At 39.0% G+C, this 18877-nt stretch overlaps 1 protein-coding gene and 1 long non-coding RNA gene across 13 annotated transcripts in view; one reads left to right on the top strand and one right to left on the bottom strand.

The window, feature by feature from the left end:
• Positions 1 to 1785: 1785 nt before the first annotated feature.
• Positions 1786 to 3037, top strand: LOC138844676 (uncharacterized). The gene is made up of 2 exons (XR_011380889.1): positions 1786 to 1904; positions 1948 to 3037. It is a non-coding gene; the product is annotated as an uncharacterized lncRNA (long non-coding RNA).
• Positions 3038 to 10196: 7159 nt separating this feature from the next.
• Positions 10197 to 18877, bottom strand: part of CTDSPL2 (CTD small phosphatase like 2) — a 103616-nt gene continuing 94935 nt past the window's right edge. For all 12 annotated transcript variants that reach the window (XM_070054117.1, XM_051822431.2, XM_070054114.1 and 9 more), the window contains 3 exons: positions 18018 to 18144; positions 16662 to 16757; positions 10197 to 15046 (listed from right to left, as the gene is read on the bottom strand). In XM_070054117.1, the coding sequence (XP_069910218.1) occupies positions 14981 to 15046; positions 16662 to 16757; positions 18018 to 18144 (289 nt within the window). In that variant the 3' untranslated portion in view covers positions 10197 to 14980. The remainder of the gene's footprint in view (positions 15047 to 16661; positions 16758 to 18017; positions 18145 to 18877) is intronic.

The raw sequence follows: 18877 nt of genomic DNA, 5'->3' as shown, positions 1-18877 counted from the left end.
CTGGAGGGTGCAGGAAAGGCTTCCTGGGGTTAGGCGCGGCGAAACGGCAATCGGAAAGACCCAGAGAAATTTGCTCGAGAGCATTTCCGGTAGAAAGAACGCGCGGTGCCCCTCATCTGGCTGGCGCCATTGGAGGTAAACCGAACAGGTAAACTGAACAGTAAGGGCTTGAGATGGGCTAAACTCTCTGCCCCTGGGGCCACTGGGCTCCCCTGTAGGACTTTAAGGGGTGGGCGGTTTCAGATGTTTTTATTTTGGTTTTATATTTATAACTTGCTACAATATCTGAATTTTAAAGAGGTAGAGGGGTGGGTGTTCAGGCTAGCGTAGGAGTGCCTGCTTGGCACTGATTTCCTGCTTCCTGCTCATGTAGGTACTAGGAGGCAGTGGTCGTGACTCAGATGCCTGGGTGTCTGCCACCCACATAGGAGACCTGGGTTAGTGCTCTTGTGGGCATCTGGGGAATGCTCCAGCAGATGGGAGCTCTGTCAGTCTGTATTTCTGTTTGCCCTAAAAATAAATAAATAAATAAATGTGATCAGTTACTGGGTCTGTTCTAGTAGCAACAATTGTGGCTCATCTTTTGTGTATTTTTTTAGAGCCTACAAATAAACATTTTATAAGGATGGTCTATCAAGAGATATTCTACAAGACGGGCAATGACCTACAGGCTTCTATTTATAAAGAATAGATTGGAAGGCAGCAAGACAGAAGGCAGAGAAAGGCAGGAATGTAAGTCCCTAAGGGCCTGGTCTAAGAATTGTATCTCCAACATATAGCATAGTGCCTGATACATGTTTTAGGGATGAATGAATTAAATGAGAACACCACAAAAATACCTTGAAGTGATGGTAATGGAGAGAAAGAAACCAATCTATACCTAAGTCAGAATCAATAAAATTTAATAACTGTGCTGGTTAATTCTGTATAACAACTAGGCTAAGCAGTGGTACACATGTTCCCCAGTTTTTGGTCCAACAGTCCAGTTGTGGTTGTGAATATATTTAAATATGATTGACATTTGAATCCATAGATTTGAGTAAAGCAGATTAACTTCCATAATGTGGATGGGCCTCATCCAGCCAGGCCAAATTAAGACAAGCCTTTCAGGAAGAAGGAATTCTGCCTCAACTGCGCTATCAAATCTTCCTGGGATCTACAGCTACTTGCCTACCATGCAGATTCTGGACCTGGCAAGTTCCCCAGTTGTGTAAGCACTTTCTTTAAAATTAATCTTTTTTATGTTCTATTTATCTGCTTCTCGAACCCTGACTATTATAGTAACTGGATATGGAGGAGGAGACGAAGGGAAATGGAAAAGATGATCCCTTTGGAGCTTGAATGAGTGGTAATCACAGTATTCTGGTTGCTTAAGTCAAAGCTATCCTTGATTTCTGCCCTTCTCCCACCCCTAAATTCAGTGTCATCAAATTCTGTGGTTTTCTGTATTAATCTTGAAGCCACTGAGTTCTTTCCTGGTCTTCTGCTCCCATCTTAATCCAGACTACACTGTTCTATAACTTTGCAATTGATCTGTCTTATTCCATTTTCCCCCTCCACAATCTGTTTACTCCATACTAGGCAGTTTATATAAACATGCAAATCAGAAGCTGGCATTCAGCCTAGCAGTTAAGAAACCTATTAAGTCTCCTATATCCCATGTTGGAGTGCCTAGGCTCCTGATTTCAGATTCCTGCTAAAGCACACCCTGGAAGATGGTGGTAACAGGTCAAGTGATTGAGTTCCTGCCACCCATGTAGGAGACCTGGATTTTATTCCTGGATTCCAGCTTCAGCAACCCTTACCCAGCCAAAGTCCAAGCCCGACAACTGGTGCATTTGAAGGTTGACAGCAAATAGTTCTGTCTCTAACTTTTATGCATCTCAGATAAATAATTTTTAAAGGTAATAAAAATGTAAAGATCACTCAGATAAATAATTTTTAAAGGTAATAAAAATGTAAAGATCATGGCACATGTAACCGCCAGTTGCAATTAAATAGAAGCCCTTTTTTTTTTTTTTTTTTTTGACAGGCAGAGTGGACAGTGAGAGAGAGACAGAGAGAAAGGTCTTCCTTTTCAGTTGGTTCACCCATCAATGGCCGCTGTGGTCGGCGAACCGCAGCTGATCCATAGCCAGTGGTCTCCCATGCGGGTGCAGGGCCCAATTACTTGGGCCATCCTCCACTGCACTCCCGGGCCACAGCAAAGAGCTGGACTGGAAGAGGAGCAACTGGGACAGAATCCAGACCCAACTGTGCTGGCGCTGCAGGCAGAGGATTAGCCTATTGAGCCATGGTGGCGGCCAATAGAAGCCATTAAATTTTGACTCCTTACCATGGCCTGCAGGGCCCTCATAACTTTCTCTCTCTCTCTCTAACTTCATTGCCCTCCAAAAGCTACTAAGCTTTTCCCTGTTTGGGCAGATTATACTTCCTGTTCCTTCTGCCTGCAGTACTCCTTCCACACTTTGCATGATTAACATCTGTTCCTCCCTCTCATCAAAGCTTGAATGTTATCTTTGCATAAAGCTCTTCCCTGATCTCCAGCAAGATATCCCCAGTTACTGTCTCATCACTCTCTTTTTCTCACTGTATTTATCACAGCCTGTAAGGATCTTGTTTAATGTCTAGAGGGTCCTTGTCTGTGTTCTGGATAGCACATATGGCACATGCGTTCTGCCTGACACATAATCAATATTTAGTATATGTCTCTGAAAATGGCCGAATGGTGCCTATCATCATATGGAACACAGGATAAGTTGGGTTTGGCTACACAGATGTTGACAATTCCAGTGGGATATCCAAATGGAAATACCTGATACACTTTGGAGCTAGAGATATCTGGACTGCAGATGAAGAATTAAGAATCACTGATTATGTTGCTGCATGAAAGCAGAGGTCTTCTGAAGATGCCAGAGAAGGAACAAAAACCTTAAAGGCCATTGCCATATAAGGACCAGCCAGAGGAAAAAGGTGTAGGGAGGATAGTAAATTTTTTTTTAAAGATTTATTTATTTGAAAGTTAGTTACACAGAAAGAAGGAGAGGCAGAGAGAGAGAGAGAGAGAGGTCTTCCATCTGCTGGTTCACTCCTCAACTGGCCGCAATGGCCGCACCTGAGCCAACCCAAAGCCAGGAGCCAGGAGCTTCCTCCAGGTCTCCCCTGGAGGTGCAGGGGCCCAAGGATTTGGGCCATCTTCCGCTTTCCCAGGCCACAGCAGGGAGCTGGATTGGAAGTGGAGCAGCCAGGACGTGAACCGGCACCTATATGGGATGCTGGCACTGCAGGTGGAAGCCTTACTCACTATGCCACAGTGCCAGCCCCAAGGATAGTAATTTTTTTTAACATTTTTATTTATTTGACAGGTAGAGTTAGAGAGAGAGAGAGAGAGAGAAAGGTCTTCCTTCCATTGGTTCACCCCCCAAATGGCTGCTACTGCCGGCGTGCTGTGCCAATCTGAAGCCAGGAGCCAGGTGCTTCCTCCTGGTCTCCCTTGCAGATGCAGGGCCCAAGGACTTGGGCCATCCTCCACTGCCTTCCCCGGCCACAGCAGAGAGCTGGCCTGGAAGAGGGGCAACCGGGACAGAATCTGGTGCCCTGACTGGCACTAGAACCCCGTGTGCCGGCGCCATAGGCAGAGGATTAGCCTATTGAGCCACGGCGCAGGCCCACAGTATTGTTATTTGTAAATTGTTTTGTTTTGTTTTGTTTTTTTAAACAAAAGACACAACATGGTAGAATTGGAAAGATACAAAATATTTTTTAAAAATTTACTATCCGGGCCGGCGCTGTGGCTCACTTGGTTAATCCTCTGCCTGCGGCGCCTGCATCCCATATGGTCTCTGGGTTCTAGTCCCGGTTGCTCCTTTTCCAGTCCAGCTCTCTGCTGTGGCCAGGGAGTGCAGTGGAGGATGGCCCAAGTGCTTGGGCTCCTGCACCCACATGGGAGACCAGGAGAAGCACCTGGCTCCTGGCTTCAGATTGGTGTAGTTTCGGCTGTAGTGGCCATTTAGGGCATGAACCAATGGAAAAAGACCTTTCTCTCTCTCTCTCTCTCTCATAAATAAAAAAAATAAAAAAATTTTTAAAAATTCACTAACGAGGTCAGGAGACCTGGTACCAGTCATTAAAATGACTGTATTTTACTGAACTGAATACTGGACACTTCTGCTAAGATAAGGAATGCTCACACTGATTCCTCCTTTTCTGAAAATTGCCCTAGTGTAAAAGAGTAGGTAGGCTTCCCAAAGCCATAGCTGTTGCTTTACCATAGCCCACTTGGGGAAGGAGTCTGAAACAGATTAACTATGAAGCTAATGATGATTTAACTTTAGGGCTCCTGTTTGCACGGACTCCTTTTATTCTTCAAGAAAGCCCTCTAAACTATATGCTTAAACCTTATAAAATATGAATCTACCCCTAGAAGGGATATACATAACCCTGTGGAATCATCAATCTCCAGCATTGGCCCCCAGTAAACAGTTCTCAAGCCCTTTTGTAGTCTCCTCCCTTTGCCTCTGGGCTATTTTTTTTTTTTTTTGACTAAAATCAGGTAGAAGTGATCCCCAAGCCTAGACCTGCAGCTTGCAACAAGACTTGCAGCTTCCAGTGGTACCTTTTGGAATACTCACTCTGGTGGAAACCCCTGCCATTTAAGCATTCTTACCCCCCTTAGATCACATAAAGAGCCTGTATAAAGAGAAAATGCAACCAGCCCGTCTATTCCAGCTATCCCAGCTGAGATGTCACTTGTTGGAATAAAGTAGCAATCTTGGGAATCCATCCTAGTTGAGCCTTCAGGTGATTCCATATCCCTAGTTACCGTATGAACGCAACCAAAGAAGACCCCAAGCTAGAGTTGCCCAGCTGACCCCAGCAACCTACAGATCATTGAGAAAAGTCCTTTTAAGCATTGAGGTTTTGGAATGAATCATTATGAAGTAATAAATAACTGAAAGATTTTTCTCCCCAGGCTTTTAGGATTTGGAACTTGAAACTCCTAGAGCATGGGAGTTAGTGGGTGATGATGGCATTCTGAAGGGAGGGCCACAAACTACTGCTGAAGTGATTTTCGAAGATACTTTACTTCCTCCTGCCTTCTGTGAGGTCTATTTTTCCAGTTTTTCTTTAAATATCTGGAGGTACCCTAGGATCTTCTCAGTACATACATCCTAACACGATGTGATTACCGTCAAGTATTGAGAAGGTAATGCTGTGCTGCACGGAAGTCTGTGGTTGGCACCTCATAGGCACTTGTACTTACTATTGAATGGATACATTTCTGTGCAGAGCTGGGCTTCCCCACCACCACCCCTCCAAGAAAAACCTGCCTAGCAGGTCATTGTTTGTCTTCATGAAAGATAGTCCCAAAACATTAGCTGGATTCTGGGTCTTAAAGAGGCAAGTTTAAAAAAAAAAAAAATTATTAATAGAGCCACAGCATAGTAGCAGTGATGTGAACTAGGAGATAGTAAATTAGTGGCTAAGTAGATGCCAGATCCAATCAACTACCCCAAAGCAGAGTCTCAGGAAAGCAGGGTTATACATCTCTGTTTCTGAAGTGAGATGTTGTTATTTGTATTGACTTGGCTGAAGATGCTTTAAGACAACGTATCTTTAAAAAAAACAGTAATAGAAAGATGGTGAAATCCAGGCAAGGTAAAGCCAAAACAACAAAGTTTTGACAGTTTCCAGTTAAAAAGGTAAGCTAACCTGTAGACTTTTAGCAGATATTTAGAGATAAAGACATTCTGTTGATGTGATACTAGGCATTAGCATTCACTTTTTTTTTTTTTTTTAAGGTTTATTTATTTGAAATGCAGAGTTAGATGGAGAGAGATTTCATCCCCTGGTTCACTCCCCAAATGGCTACAACAGCTAGGGCTGGACCAGGCTGAAGCTAGGAGCCTAGGGGAGTTTCTTTTGGGTCTCCCCAGTGGGCCATTTTCCAGTGCTTTCCCAGGTGCAATAGCAGGGAGCTGGATCGGAAGAAGAGTGGCTGGGACTCAAACTGGCACCCATGTGGGATGCCAGTGCTGCAGGCCACAGTTGTAACCTGCTACACCATAGTGCCGGCCCACAACATTCACTTTCAGCAGACACCTTTGTTCTACTCTTACCAAGCAGGCATCTGATTATGATTTACTTTCCTAAGGAAAATCTGGCTTAAAAATTAGTGTGAACCACTTGCCATAAGACCATCAGTTCTGATGCAATGAACTAGTTTTCTGGACTTACCTAAACTTTGAAATGTAGCTTCATTCATGTATTTTTTTTTTTAAGATTCATTTATTTATTTGAAAGATAGAAATAGAGAAGGTGAGAGAGTGAGCGATATCTTCCATCTATTGGTTGACTCCCCAAATGACCGCAATGGCTGGGGCTGTGCCAGGCTGAAGCCAGGTGCAAGGAGCTACTTCCGGGTCTCGTGGGTGTAGGGGCCCAAGCACATGGGCTATCTCCCACTGCTTTCCCAGGCACATTAGCAGGGAGCTGGACTGGAAGTGGAGCAGCTGAGACCCGAACCTATGTATACAACATTAAGTAGGTTTTCTTTTTTAAGATTTATTTATTCGAGAGGCAGAGTTACAGACAAGAGAGGGAGAAGCAGAGACACAGATCTTCAATCTGCTAGTTCACTTGGCTCACTCCCCAAGCCGCACTGGTCAGAGCTGGGCTGATCAGAAGCCTGGAGCTTCTTCCCATTCTCCCACATGGGTGCAGGGGCCCAAGCACTTGGGCGGTTGTCTACTGCTTCCCAGGCCATTAGCCGAGAAGTAGCTGGGATGTCCATATGGGATGCCAGTGCTGCAGGCAGAGGCTTAACCTATTATGCCCCAGTGCCAGCCCCTAAATAGCTGTTCAAAGCAGAAATTGATCTCATTCATACTGCTGCTTTCAAATGAGGAAGGGAATCAAGTGTTCAGAACTAGAACTGTGTGTTAAGGACTTCATTTAGTCCTTAGAATATGTGAGTTACAGATTTTTAAGAAGAATTGATGAAGAAAAAGCTAATTGAATGACTTTTTTCCATTTTAAACCAAAACAAAGGAAACCTCAAGAATCTTGCAAGATCCTAAATGACATCATGTTTCCAACTCTATACATTTTTTTCATACTTACTTTTATAGGGTAACATAAAATCTTGAAGTGCTTTTTCAATCCTGTCTGGCAAATGGAGAAAACATGCCTGTTTTAGGGAATGCCTAAAATGTGCCTGGTTACTAAACACTCAGAAACCCAGACAGGCCATACTATCCTCAGAACCATAACCAGTCTCTTGACGTCAGACTACCCATTGTTAGGCCAGCATCCAATACATTAGCCACTTGCTGTCTTGGAGAAAGGGAATACTTTGTAAGGGGAATTATAAAATTTCTAACTGGTTTCTCAGCCACCCTTTTATTCTGAGGCCACTTCAGAAAAATGGCATTAGATGTTTATTTTGGTGCAAAAGTTTTAAATCTAGGCATAAAGACTCTTCATAAGGCTCATGGAAAATAAATGGAAAAAAAAAAAAGACAAATTTGGTTCCGGTGCTGTGGCTTACTTGGCTAATCCTCCTCCTGCGGCACCAGCACCTGGGTTCTAGTCCCGGTTGGGGCACCAGATTCTGTCCCAATTGCTCCTCTTCCAGTCCAGCTCTCTGCTGTGGCCTGGGAAGGCAGTGGAGGATGGCCCAAGTGCTTGGGCCCTGCACTCACATGGGAGACCAGGAGGAAGCACCTGGCTCCTGGCTTCAGAATGGCACAGCACGCCGGCAGTAGCAGTCATTTGGGGGGTGAACCAACGGAAGGAAGAACTTTCTAACTCTGCCTGTCAAAAAAAAAAAAGACAAATTTGGTCATTTACTGTCCTGCTTGAATCTTCTCTCCCCATCAAGACTTGTCTTTCAGCAAATATTCCAAGTATCCCTGCTTCAGTAATTGTTATGAGCACTCAAAGCCATTCTTCATGGCCCCTTTCCTAAAAATAATCGCATCTGACAGCACTGCTAGATTATAAGCTTGAGGGCAGTATTGCTTTTGCTTCCTTCTTCCATTCAGAGCCTGGCTTGATGCCTAACACTGTAAAGTAGTGCTATTTTTTTAAAATGCTATTTTGCTGTCATTAGGAAGGCTACCCATAGGACTAGCTATCTTTAACAAATAGTCAAACATCAAACACAATAAATATTAAAGCTTATTACTTGGTAGCCACTAAAAGCTCCAGTTCATTTGGTTCTTCCAGTACTCTAGGAAGTTCTTAACTTGGCTAGTCCTTCAGTTGAGCCTGGTACCACTGCTCACCAGGCTTCTTAAGCCATTCAATACTCACTCCTCAATTTCCTCACCACCCATTTCTTAACATACTCTTAACAGTCCTCTTCAGGATCACTTACCAGTCGCCATTTCTTTAAATGCATCCAACTGCCCATCTGTCTGGTGGGGGGGGGGGGGACCTGTCATCTGCCATGTGACAGTATCCTGACCCTGCACTTCACACCCTGCCTCTTGGCTGCAGACATTGCCCAACCCTGTCTAGTTCTCATCTTACAAACCCTGCTACAGAGCACTACCTGTTTTAACACTGGCATTCTGGTAAGTAACTTACATGTTGCTTTACAGCTTTACTGTTTCATTTGATCAGCTATTTTAACAAATTAAGATTCAGAAACTGCTTTGTCTATTGCCTTTTGACTCTGAACTTTGTGCTACTTTCATTACCCATTCTCCCTTGATAACTATTCATCTCAAATGCATTTATTTCTAAGACTGCTGGGAGACTCTTAAACCTGTGTATCACATTTCTTTGGAACCTAAGGAAAAGTTAACAAGTATCATTACAGAACTAGGGTGTGAACAAAGTGCTATTTTATTGTTAAATGAGCTTGTTAGTCCATACGCTAAGTATTAAATTCTCATTTTAAGTCACTATAATCTGGTTCTTGCCATTTTCCGTGTACTTTTCAAAACCAACCACTATTTTTTTTTTTTTTTTTTGACAGGCAGAGTGGACAGTGAGAGAGAGAGACAGAGAGAAAGGTCTTCCTTTGCCGTTGGTTCACCCTCCAATGGCCGGCGCGGCCGGCGCGCTGTGACCGGTGCACCGCACTGATCCGATGGCAGGAGCCAGGAGCCAGGTGCTTTTCCTGGTCTCCCATGGGGTGCAGGGCCCAAGCACCTGCACTCCCTGGCCACAGCAGAGAGCTGGCCTGGAAGAGGGGTAACCGGGACAGAATCCGGCATCCCGCCCGGGACTAGAACCCGGTGTGCTGGCGCCGCTAGGCGGAGGATTAGCCGAGTGAGCCGCGGCGCCGGCCCCGACCACTATTTTTTATTTTATTCAAGCTGGCCTCTTAAGTGTGTGTGTTTTTAAGATTTGAAAAGAGCAACAGATCCTTCCACTGGTTCACTCCCTTGTGGCCACAGCAGCCACGCTGTGCCAGACTGAAGTCAGGAGCCTGGAACTCAATGTAGGTCTCCCTAGAAGGTAGTAGGGTGCAGCTACTTTGGCCACCTTCAGCTGTTTTCCCAGGCACGTTAGCAGGGAGCTGGATTGGAAGTGGAGCAACTATACTCAAACTGGCTCTGTGACATGGGATGCCACACCCTAAGTGGTTGCCCCTCCTCAAGTATTGTATTTCACAGCTGCTCACAGTAGTTCAAAAAGAATGTGTTCAATTCTAAAAGCATCACGTTGCGTAACGGTTACTTAGAGGCCCAGAGAGACATTTTTCTAGATCTACTTCCTTATCTAATAAAAGTACACTTAAAGTTGGAATTTCCTTTAGTTTTTTTTTCCTTCTAGTTTTAAAATAGTTTAAAATCCAATTAGTAAGCCTAGTTTGTAATTTTCTATATACCTTACATGTTACAAGAACATTCTGTTAGCTGAACTGATTTACGAACTTGAGCAAACTTTGTGTAACATAACCATATAAGACTGCCAAAGCACTAGGATATACTATGTTACAGAGATGGCTGAATTCAAGTCTCCCAGAATAGTTGCATGGTCACAGCCCTAAACCTCAGCTTATCTGTTTTCCTTAATCTGCAGCTCCTTCTGCATTCCTTTATAGGTTTGTCCTGAAGATCACCATCAACAGGAAAAGTAGTTTGAAAAAAACTGTACTTGTAAACAAAAACACTGTACAAATTTAAGTTGTTATAAATTATATTGTTTCTTATGGCTGATAAAATATCATCAAAGAAAAGTGCTTCCATAAAAGTTTTATTTATCCCCACAACAACCCTGTGAGGTAGGGTGATCAGGGCATTTGAAGATGAGAAAACTAAATCTACATTACTTGTTCACGGCTACACTGCATAGTAAATAAGTAAAAATTAAATTGAGATTTTTTTTAAATGTCCGTGACTTTATATTGATTCTTGTGGAAACAGGCAGAGAATATTAACTCCCCCTACCTTAATGCCAAAAGGACGCTGCCTTGAAAAATCCCATTTCAAAAGATGAAAGTAGTATTTCATTGCTTATTTCTACAAAGATTTATAAAATAAAAAAATAGTGAAATATTTTACAGTTAATATATATAATGTTCTCATTCAGGGACATGTCCTTTAGCTGTGTTTAAGATCAACTATTCCAAGTCCTAGAAATGCAAACTCTTTAAAAAAAAAAAAAGTATGAAAAACAAAAATGGTAATGAGCAGTGGCCTCAATCTTCTTTATTATTCCTCCATGTATCTTCAATAAGTTTTGTGAAATCTGGTCCCAGTTTAAATTAAAAAACTCTCTACCATAAAGAGAAGTCTAGTAAGCTTTTATTTTGTTGCCTACTTTTAAACCACTGTCATGTTATTTGAACAGGGCTTTTGCAAACCTGGCTATTAGAACACTGGAAAACAATACAGAACTCTCCGGCTCCATTTTAGACATCATTTCCCAGGGGTAAGCTTCAGGAATCTTGTTTTAAAAGCTCCTTTGAGTAATCCTAATCAAGTCAGGTTTGGGAACAGATCTTAAAATACTAACATCAAACCCATCAACTAGTATAAACTTGCTCTCTTATCTCTTTTTTAAAAAAGATCTCAAAACATGTTATACCCCCAGACCTCTTGCCTCTGGGCAATTTAAGATACAGAGAAACATTTTATAAAAATGTATCCCTGTTAGTGAAACTTGGATTTCAATAATAATTTAATTAGCATTTAAATATAAGACACTGAGTTTTGTGGTTCTTTCTTTAAATGTATTACACAAGTTCCTAGCAGGCTTTTAAATCAGGGGAAGACATGTAAGGTAATGACATAAGCATATCAGCACTGAAAAAATATTATACTCATATATAGCTCATGAGAGGAATAAGAAAGTGAATGAATGACAACCTAAGGCCTTTTGGCCCATACATTTTTGTTCCCAGTCCACTCTTCCCCTATAAGGGGAAATAAAATAAACATTCTTTCCTAGTTGCTTGGCATAGTTATTCGGTGGGTAACTATTATCTAAGTTAATTTAGATACACAAGATTAAAAGTATAACAAATAAATACCTAGGAAGACAACTTAGAAGTCAGATCAGGAAACCTTAACTAGCTAATGATGTATTATATAACACCATCATATTAGTACAATTAAATAAAGGCTTCAGTGTCCTTTACATTTCAGCTTTATGTGATTGACACAGACGTAGAAGAGATCTGGTCCTTATGAAGAATTCTGTGCTCGCTGGAAAGATTTGTAGAAATAATGAAATGCTTTCTTCATTGATGAGATGAAGTCTATTTTTCAGGCAAGTTGACTGAACAAAACACTGAGAAATGAACTTCTTTAGGAGGCTGAATGAAAGTGAAGTGATATCTAGCTGAAAAAGGCATTGGCCAAATAATTTCTTAAGAAAGCCACTCTGTTAACCCTCAGAAAACAAAAACAAAATTAAAAAAAAAAAAAAAAACACCAGAGAAATATAAAAAAACAATGTACACATCCATTTCACTGACAGTTACAAGAAAATAGCCATTTATAGAAGTTACACAATGCTTTCAACAAATCCCAAACAAATTTTTGGGAAACAGATAAAGCCATCAGGTAAATAAATATACATACTAGCTAATATAAAACAATTTATGGTTATGAATTGTCACCAATTCCCCTCATAGGACCCAAGGAGAAATATGGTGATATAAATCTGATTAGGGCTACATATATTACATGAAATTCAAAAGCAACTTTATAAAACATCTTCTCTAATAATGATACAAATATTTAAAAGAATGCTTTAAAAGTCAGACATTTTATCACTGGAAATAGCACAATTTTAATATGTACTTCAGAGCTGTTATGTGTATGCAGGTCACATGAGGTATCCATCTCTCCTGCATTTACCATAGTCAGTTTTTTGAGTTTGTGTTTCCTGTATGAGCTGAAGGGACTGGGCATATCTCAATTCAAAAAATACACACCTCCAGTCAACTAAATGGAAGTGTTTAACATCTACCACCACACAAAGAAGGGATAATAGGAAGATAAAACATTAAAGTAGAAGGAAGCTGGCTAAATTGTCTCTTTATTAATTTATTTTAACTTTTGTATTAACAAATTTAAAATCCAAATAAAGTAATGAAAATATATATATATTAATTTGCTCTCAATAAATTTTTTCAGGCCATATAAAATTCCCTTAATTTCTTTATGGAAACTTGTTATATGCTTGATTCATTTTTTCGGTTGACTTAAAGGAACTCTAGCACGGGACTGAAAACTACCTTACCATAATAGAAGATGATTAAATTTTTTTTTAAGTTATTACATAAAACTGTGCCCACAGGCACAATGGTACAGGTACTTTTAATTCCCTTCAAGATATGGGAAAGCCCTTTGAGACTATATTTACTTAATAAGGAAAACTTTCAGCAATTAGGATGCATGCTGAAGGTTCAAATCTTGTATAGGTTTTGCTGCTTGAGCATAAAAATGAAGGGAGCAAGGAGAAATGTAACTAGGTTCACAATTTTGAGCAAGAGCATATGTAAAGGTAACGTATGTACATTTTATTTCAAGAAAGACAGAAGACAAACAGCATAAAGATGCCCAGATGCCCTAAAGATAAATACATTTCAAAGATTCTCATTAAAATGAATCCGTAGTACTTTTTCCTGCAAGCAAAATACCTTTCTTTAAATTAAAAAAAAAAAAATCAGTATTCTGAATTGCAAATGCTTTTGCTTTTTTTGCAGAAAATCTGCCATGATTATTTTTTAATGATAAGGATTTTCCACAAAACAGGCTTGCTCTACATGCTAGATTTTTAAACAGTTCAGTGACACAATATGCTAACTACATACACAACAGATAATATAGTAAGAAAACACTTAACCTGATGAAAAGTTAAAATCTTCATTAATACACTGAAAACTGACATAACTCATGCCTTTAAAATCAAAAATACAAAAAATTAAATGTTTCCTAAAAAGATTTCCTTATTTTAAGGATTCATTTGAAAATGAAGCTGCATGTAATTTGTACAATAAGTTGTACAAGTAAACAGGTAATATACATAAAAAATTAATTGACATACTCCTCAATTATCAGTTGTCCACCTTTAATTTCCAATACTGTACTTTCTTAACAAGCATACAAAATATCAAACTTCTCTTTAGAAAAAGTGCCGTTCTTTGACATCCTTTACATAAAAACAGTCTGAGCCTGTGGCATGTCAATGCAGTTGAGAGGCAAAGCATACTAACTTTTACAAATTCTACCTTCCATAAAAAGCCTCCCGAAAAGGAGATTACACACCACTATAAAAATATCAACCTCTTGTGGTAGCTGCATTAGAGAACCAAGGCTTGATGACTATTTTCATATAGCATAGAAAACCACTATGAGAGCATATTAACTGCACTGGTGGCTTGGGAGTGTACTGTGCCACAGGATTATGCATAGCTACTGTTAGGTACCAAGACTGTTACACAGAGTTTTAAAACTGATTGTAACCGAGAGCATAACAGAGGTACTACCAGCCCATGCAAAAGAACTAAAAATACTGAGTCACTGTGCTGAATACTTCATTCCTGGAGAAAACCAAAGGCAGCAGTAACTAAATCAAGCCCAACAGGTGACCAAACTCATTCTCCTCAAAGATTGGTGAACACAGTGAAGTCTGAGGTATACCTTTATCCATTAAATCTGTGTGCCATTGCCAAGATATTACCATTTGGGAATACACGCCATCACAATGGTTTAAATCTTTTGAATATTAGTCATTTGTATATTCTTTTCTACCCAGTCTCTTGATTTTTGAAAAGATTTCACCGACAGTAGAATATTACAGAAACAAAATATAAATGCATGTCTTTCTAAATGAAACTTACATGGACTAAAAGTAGAGAATATTTTTAAACAAATGTACAATGTGCAGGCAGACAAAGCAGGAAAACGGCCATTCAAATGTATAATAAAAAACTAAAAACTGACTTGACTATTCCAGAAAACTATGAAGCGCCTCAACTAAAAGGAATGCATAATGAAATTCTAATCTAATACAGGTCAACAATGTAAAAAGGTTATAAACCTTAACAGGAAAAATAAAACAACTTTTACTGGCCATTCCTGTTGAAATGAGAATCATAAAGTAACAGAAAAGTGGCTACAAACCCACTTAGAGCACCAAACAGAGAGAAAATAAAAGTCCATTTTCATCTCTGTTATTATCATAAAATCCTGTGTGACTACAGGTCAAACTGCTGGTGGCAGAAACAGAATTCTTTATAAACTGCAGATGTCCTGTACATAAAAAAATTTCACTGGAGTTGCACTAGTTCTAAAGACTCTTCTGTTTTAGCCTACCTACTGTATGTATTCAATCTGATATAGATAAAGTCTCTTTCTGTAACCCTTGATTATTATTGGGCACCAAAGATAAGAAAAAGCAAGACGGGGTACAAAAATGCAAAATTTCAACAGTAATGGCAATGTTTTTGTCTTAGTCCAAAAGGGTCCTGCATTCTCTCCCCCTTCAGTGATTTGACAAGTCTCTGTACTTAATCTGGGGGCAGCAAATCATGCAAGCGAAATCTGTCTCTGATGTGAGGTCGGACATCTTCATTCTGTGTGGAGAAAAAAAAAATTTTTAAGCTGCAAAATTTCAAAACTACAATCCTCATAACATCATAAACATTCTTAATTTGCAGAAAAAGTAGACCACTATTTTATTGTATGACTTTCTTTTCCAAATACAATCAGCCCTTTGTATACAAAGGGTCCACATTGTATATTCAACCAACCACAGATATAAAATATGGAATGGAGGAAAACACTGCCTCTGTACTCAAAACTTAAGACTTTTTGTTCTTGTTATTATTCCCTAGACAATACAGTATAACCACTATATATCCACACTGTATCAGGTACTATACCTAAGGATAATTGAAAGTTGATAGGAAGGCAGCTGGTATTGTAGTGCAGCAAGTTAAGCCATGGCTTGTGACACTGGCATCCCATATCAGAGTGCAGTTGCTCTGCTTATGATCCAGCTTCCAGCTAATGCATCTGGGAAGGCAGTAGAAGACAGCAAATGCTTGGGCCCCTGCCATCCGTGTAGGAGACCAAGACAGAGTTCCTCATTCGTGGCTTCAGCCTGGCTCTGACCCGGCTGTTGTGGCCATTTGAGGAGTGAACTAGCAGATGGAAGGTGTGTGTGTGTGTGTGTTTCCCTCATTCTGTCGCTCTGCCTTTCAAATAAATAATCTTTAAAAAATAAATAAAAGATACATGATAATGTGCATAGATTATATAAGGGGTTTGAGCGTGCAAAGATTTTGGCAGCTCCAGGACATCTTGAAACCAATCCTTCAGAGATAAAAAAGGATGAGTATATAAAGATAACACAGTTAACTTAGAACTAAATTCCAGATTTAAAAAACTTTCTCTGAAGTTTTAATTTTCTAAGAAAAATTAAGCTATAAGAGGCCAAACTAGAAGACAGGAAAAAGTGTTAATCCACTGAATTATTCTTTCTACATTAGTCTTACAATTGATCCATGCATGTAGAAAAATAATTTCCTGAATAAAGTTTCAGTGACATAAGCATTAATTCTAGATGAGAATTATGAAAGCAAAGTGAAATCAATTTAATGTTATTTCTAACATACCTTTTAGTGACTTGAAAGAGCATATTGTAATTGTCAATTAAAAACAATCTACACATTTTAAAACACTTATATCTATAATTTTAATATAATATATAAGGTTTGAACATACTCATAGTCCTTTTCAAACTATGCCTCAATCCCTCACTATAGTTGATCATTAAATTTCACTACACATAAAGTGAAAAAATTTAAAAAGATTTGTTGGAGGGCCAGCATTGTGACATAGTGGGTTAAGCTGTCACCTGCTATGCCGGCAACCCATGTGGGCACCGGTTCAAGTCCCAGCTATACTGCGCTACTTCCAATTCAGCTCCCTGCTGGTGTGCCTGGAAAAGCAACAGAAAATGGCTCAAGTGCTTGGGCCCCTGCCACCCATGTGGGAGACACAGAAGAGGCTCTGGACTCCTGGCACAGCCCTGGCCATTATAGCCATTAGGGAATGAAGCTGCAGATGGAAGATCTGTCTTTCCTTCTCTCAGTGGCTCTACCTTTTAAATAAATTATTTTTAAATTGTTTTAATATAATTAAGAAAACCAAAATATAAAAATATAAACTGTAAGATACACTTACCAGTTCTACAAGCTTCTCCAGAAATGGAATCAATTTTAGAAGTTCATTGTCATTTTTATCCATAAACCAGCTTTCTATAGGGATTCCATTAGAAAGCTGAAATGATAAATAAGTAATTAAATGTTCCTTTTACTTATATTTTGCCTGGTATGGAAAGCATAAAAAAGATACAATAAAATTATTGATTCTTAAAAGTTCTTATGAAAAGGAACGCTTCCAGAGTTGTCTCTTACAAGTCAATAGTGCAAGGGACAGATGTTAACAAAGCCTAATTGGTTTTCAGTGTCACTTTTCCTTGGTAAGCATAAAACTAAACAAGAGAGCTCCATTAAATCAAGTTTAGGACCATCACAGCTTAAACCATATCTTTATTCATTCATTCAAGAAATAGTTACTACATAGAACACTAGCAGAAAGCATACACCTTTTATTTAATCATTTTTTTTATACAGGGACTATGTCATATTTATTGTTCTACTCCTAACAACTAGCATAACCTGAAACACAGTAGGAACTGAACAAATGGATTCCATGGTGTTTCACGGAAGAGAAATCTAAAAACAAGAATGTAAATCATTTTTGTTTCTTTATATTTAAATTCAGGCTAAACATCATGTTTGAGATAGAGGATAACTGAAATGACTGTACCTAGGAAAACAAGATAAAATTCTTAAAAACATGTTTTAAAATGCAAGCAAATAAAAGCAGAGACCCGAAGTGAACACATTTCAATACCATATACAATTCTTTACATTAAAAAAATAAGTTTTATTACAGACATTTTGAAACAAAGGACCAATCTTGTCTCATCTATACCCTAATCCATTTTTCAGTTTTCCTACTCTGCTAATTTATCATGAAGCCACTCTCAGAAATTGTATCACATGGACATGTTCGGAAAGTAAAATATATTTTACAAAGATTGCTCATCTTTAGTTGTAGTTGCTTTTCAAAGAAATATTAACAGAGGGCACAAATATGTTAACAAAATAGTCTAAGAAAAATCTTTCAAAAGGTTAAACAGACCAGAAAAAAAAAAAAGTTAAACCAATCATAACTCCAACACGTTTATGATTAGCAGCTGTTAAGAAAAATTATTAAGCAATAGATATATTATAGTTCCATCCTATTCAGATGTACTACTCAGGTTTTCCTTCATTTATGTTGCATTCAGAAAAATTTTCCACAAAGAATATACCAATTTGGCATTTCTAATTCTAAAAGATGACACCCTAATCAGCGAAGTCCATCAGTGAAAATTCTGTTGTTCTCCCATCATATTCATAGTCTGTTTAGCAGCATTTGTCTTCATTGAATTTTTTCCAATCTGAATTTATTTAGCAACTCTATTCCTACCTGATATGCAAAGGCTTGCGGTGAGTTGTCAATTATTATAGTTTTTGAAAGATCTCTTCCAAGGATATTTAAGTCCTTTATATAGTTTCCTTGTACACAAACACAATGTTCACGGAAAAGCCGATGCCTAAATGTAAAAAAAAAAAATAATTAAAAAAAACTCTATAAAGTACAACATACATGGAAACATATACACATATATATATATATATCATAGGCTTTACTAGCTAGCCCTTATTATTTTCTTTCAGAAAAGAAATTAAAATACAAATATGGGCCTAGGCTCTGGGCTACAGTTTTACTATAAAATTCACAGCAATTACTGAAACTGTATACCAAATATTACTATGACTTTAAAAACTAGTTTATCCCAAACTGTTAAATTATAAAGGAGGAGGTTAAAAAAAAAATCTAAATCGTTTTTGTAATTTATTTACCCAGGAAAGCTCAGCTCAGATGCAGCATCTGGTTGTCAGCGAGGTCCTGCTTTATAACCAATTTTCCAGATGGTTGACTGAGGCACAAGGAGATCAAGTGACTTGCCCAAGGTCACACACAAAGTCAGTGGTTAGCCCCGCATTGGAACCCAGGATCCTCCTGGCTCCCAGTCCTTTGCTCTAAACCAGTAGAACACACAGCCTCCCTATCCCTGTACATGCCAGAATAGAAAATATAAAAAGGAATGTTTTTGTGTTGGCATTTTTAAGAATTCTTTTTTAGCTTTTCCTTATAGTTTTTCAGAAAAGGTACTAAGGCCAAAACATTCCATCCTGTCAACTTTTTATAAACAATCCTATTTTAATTTGTGGGAGTGTGTATGTGATCATTTGAAAAAACAGGGATTGAAAAATGATGAATTC

Source organism: Oryctolagus cuniculus, chromosome 12, assembly GCF_964237555.1.
Source record: "Oryctolagus cuniculus chromosome 12, mOryCun1.1, whole genome shotgun sequence".
Taxonomy (NCBI): Eukaryota; Metazoa; Chordata; class Mammalia; order Lagomorpha; family Leporidae; genus Oryctolagus; species Oryctolagus cuniculus.
This window is presented reverse-complemented; position numbering and strand designations above follow the sequence as displayed.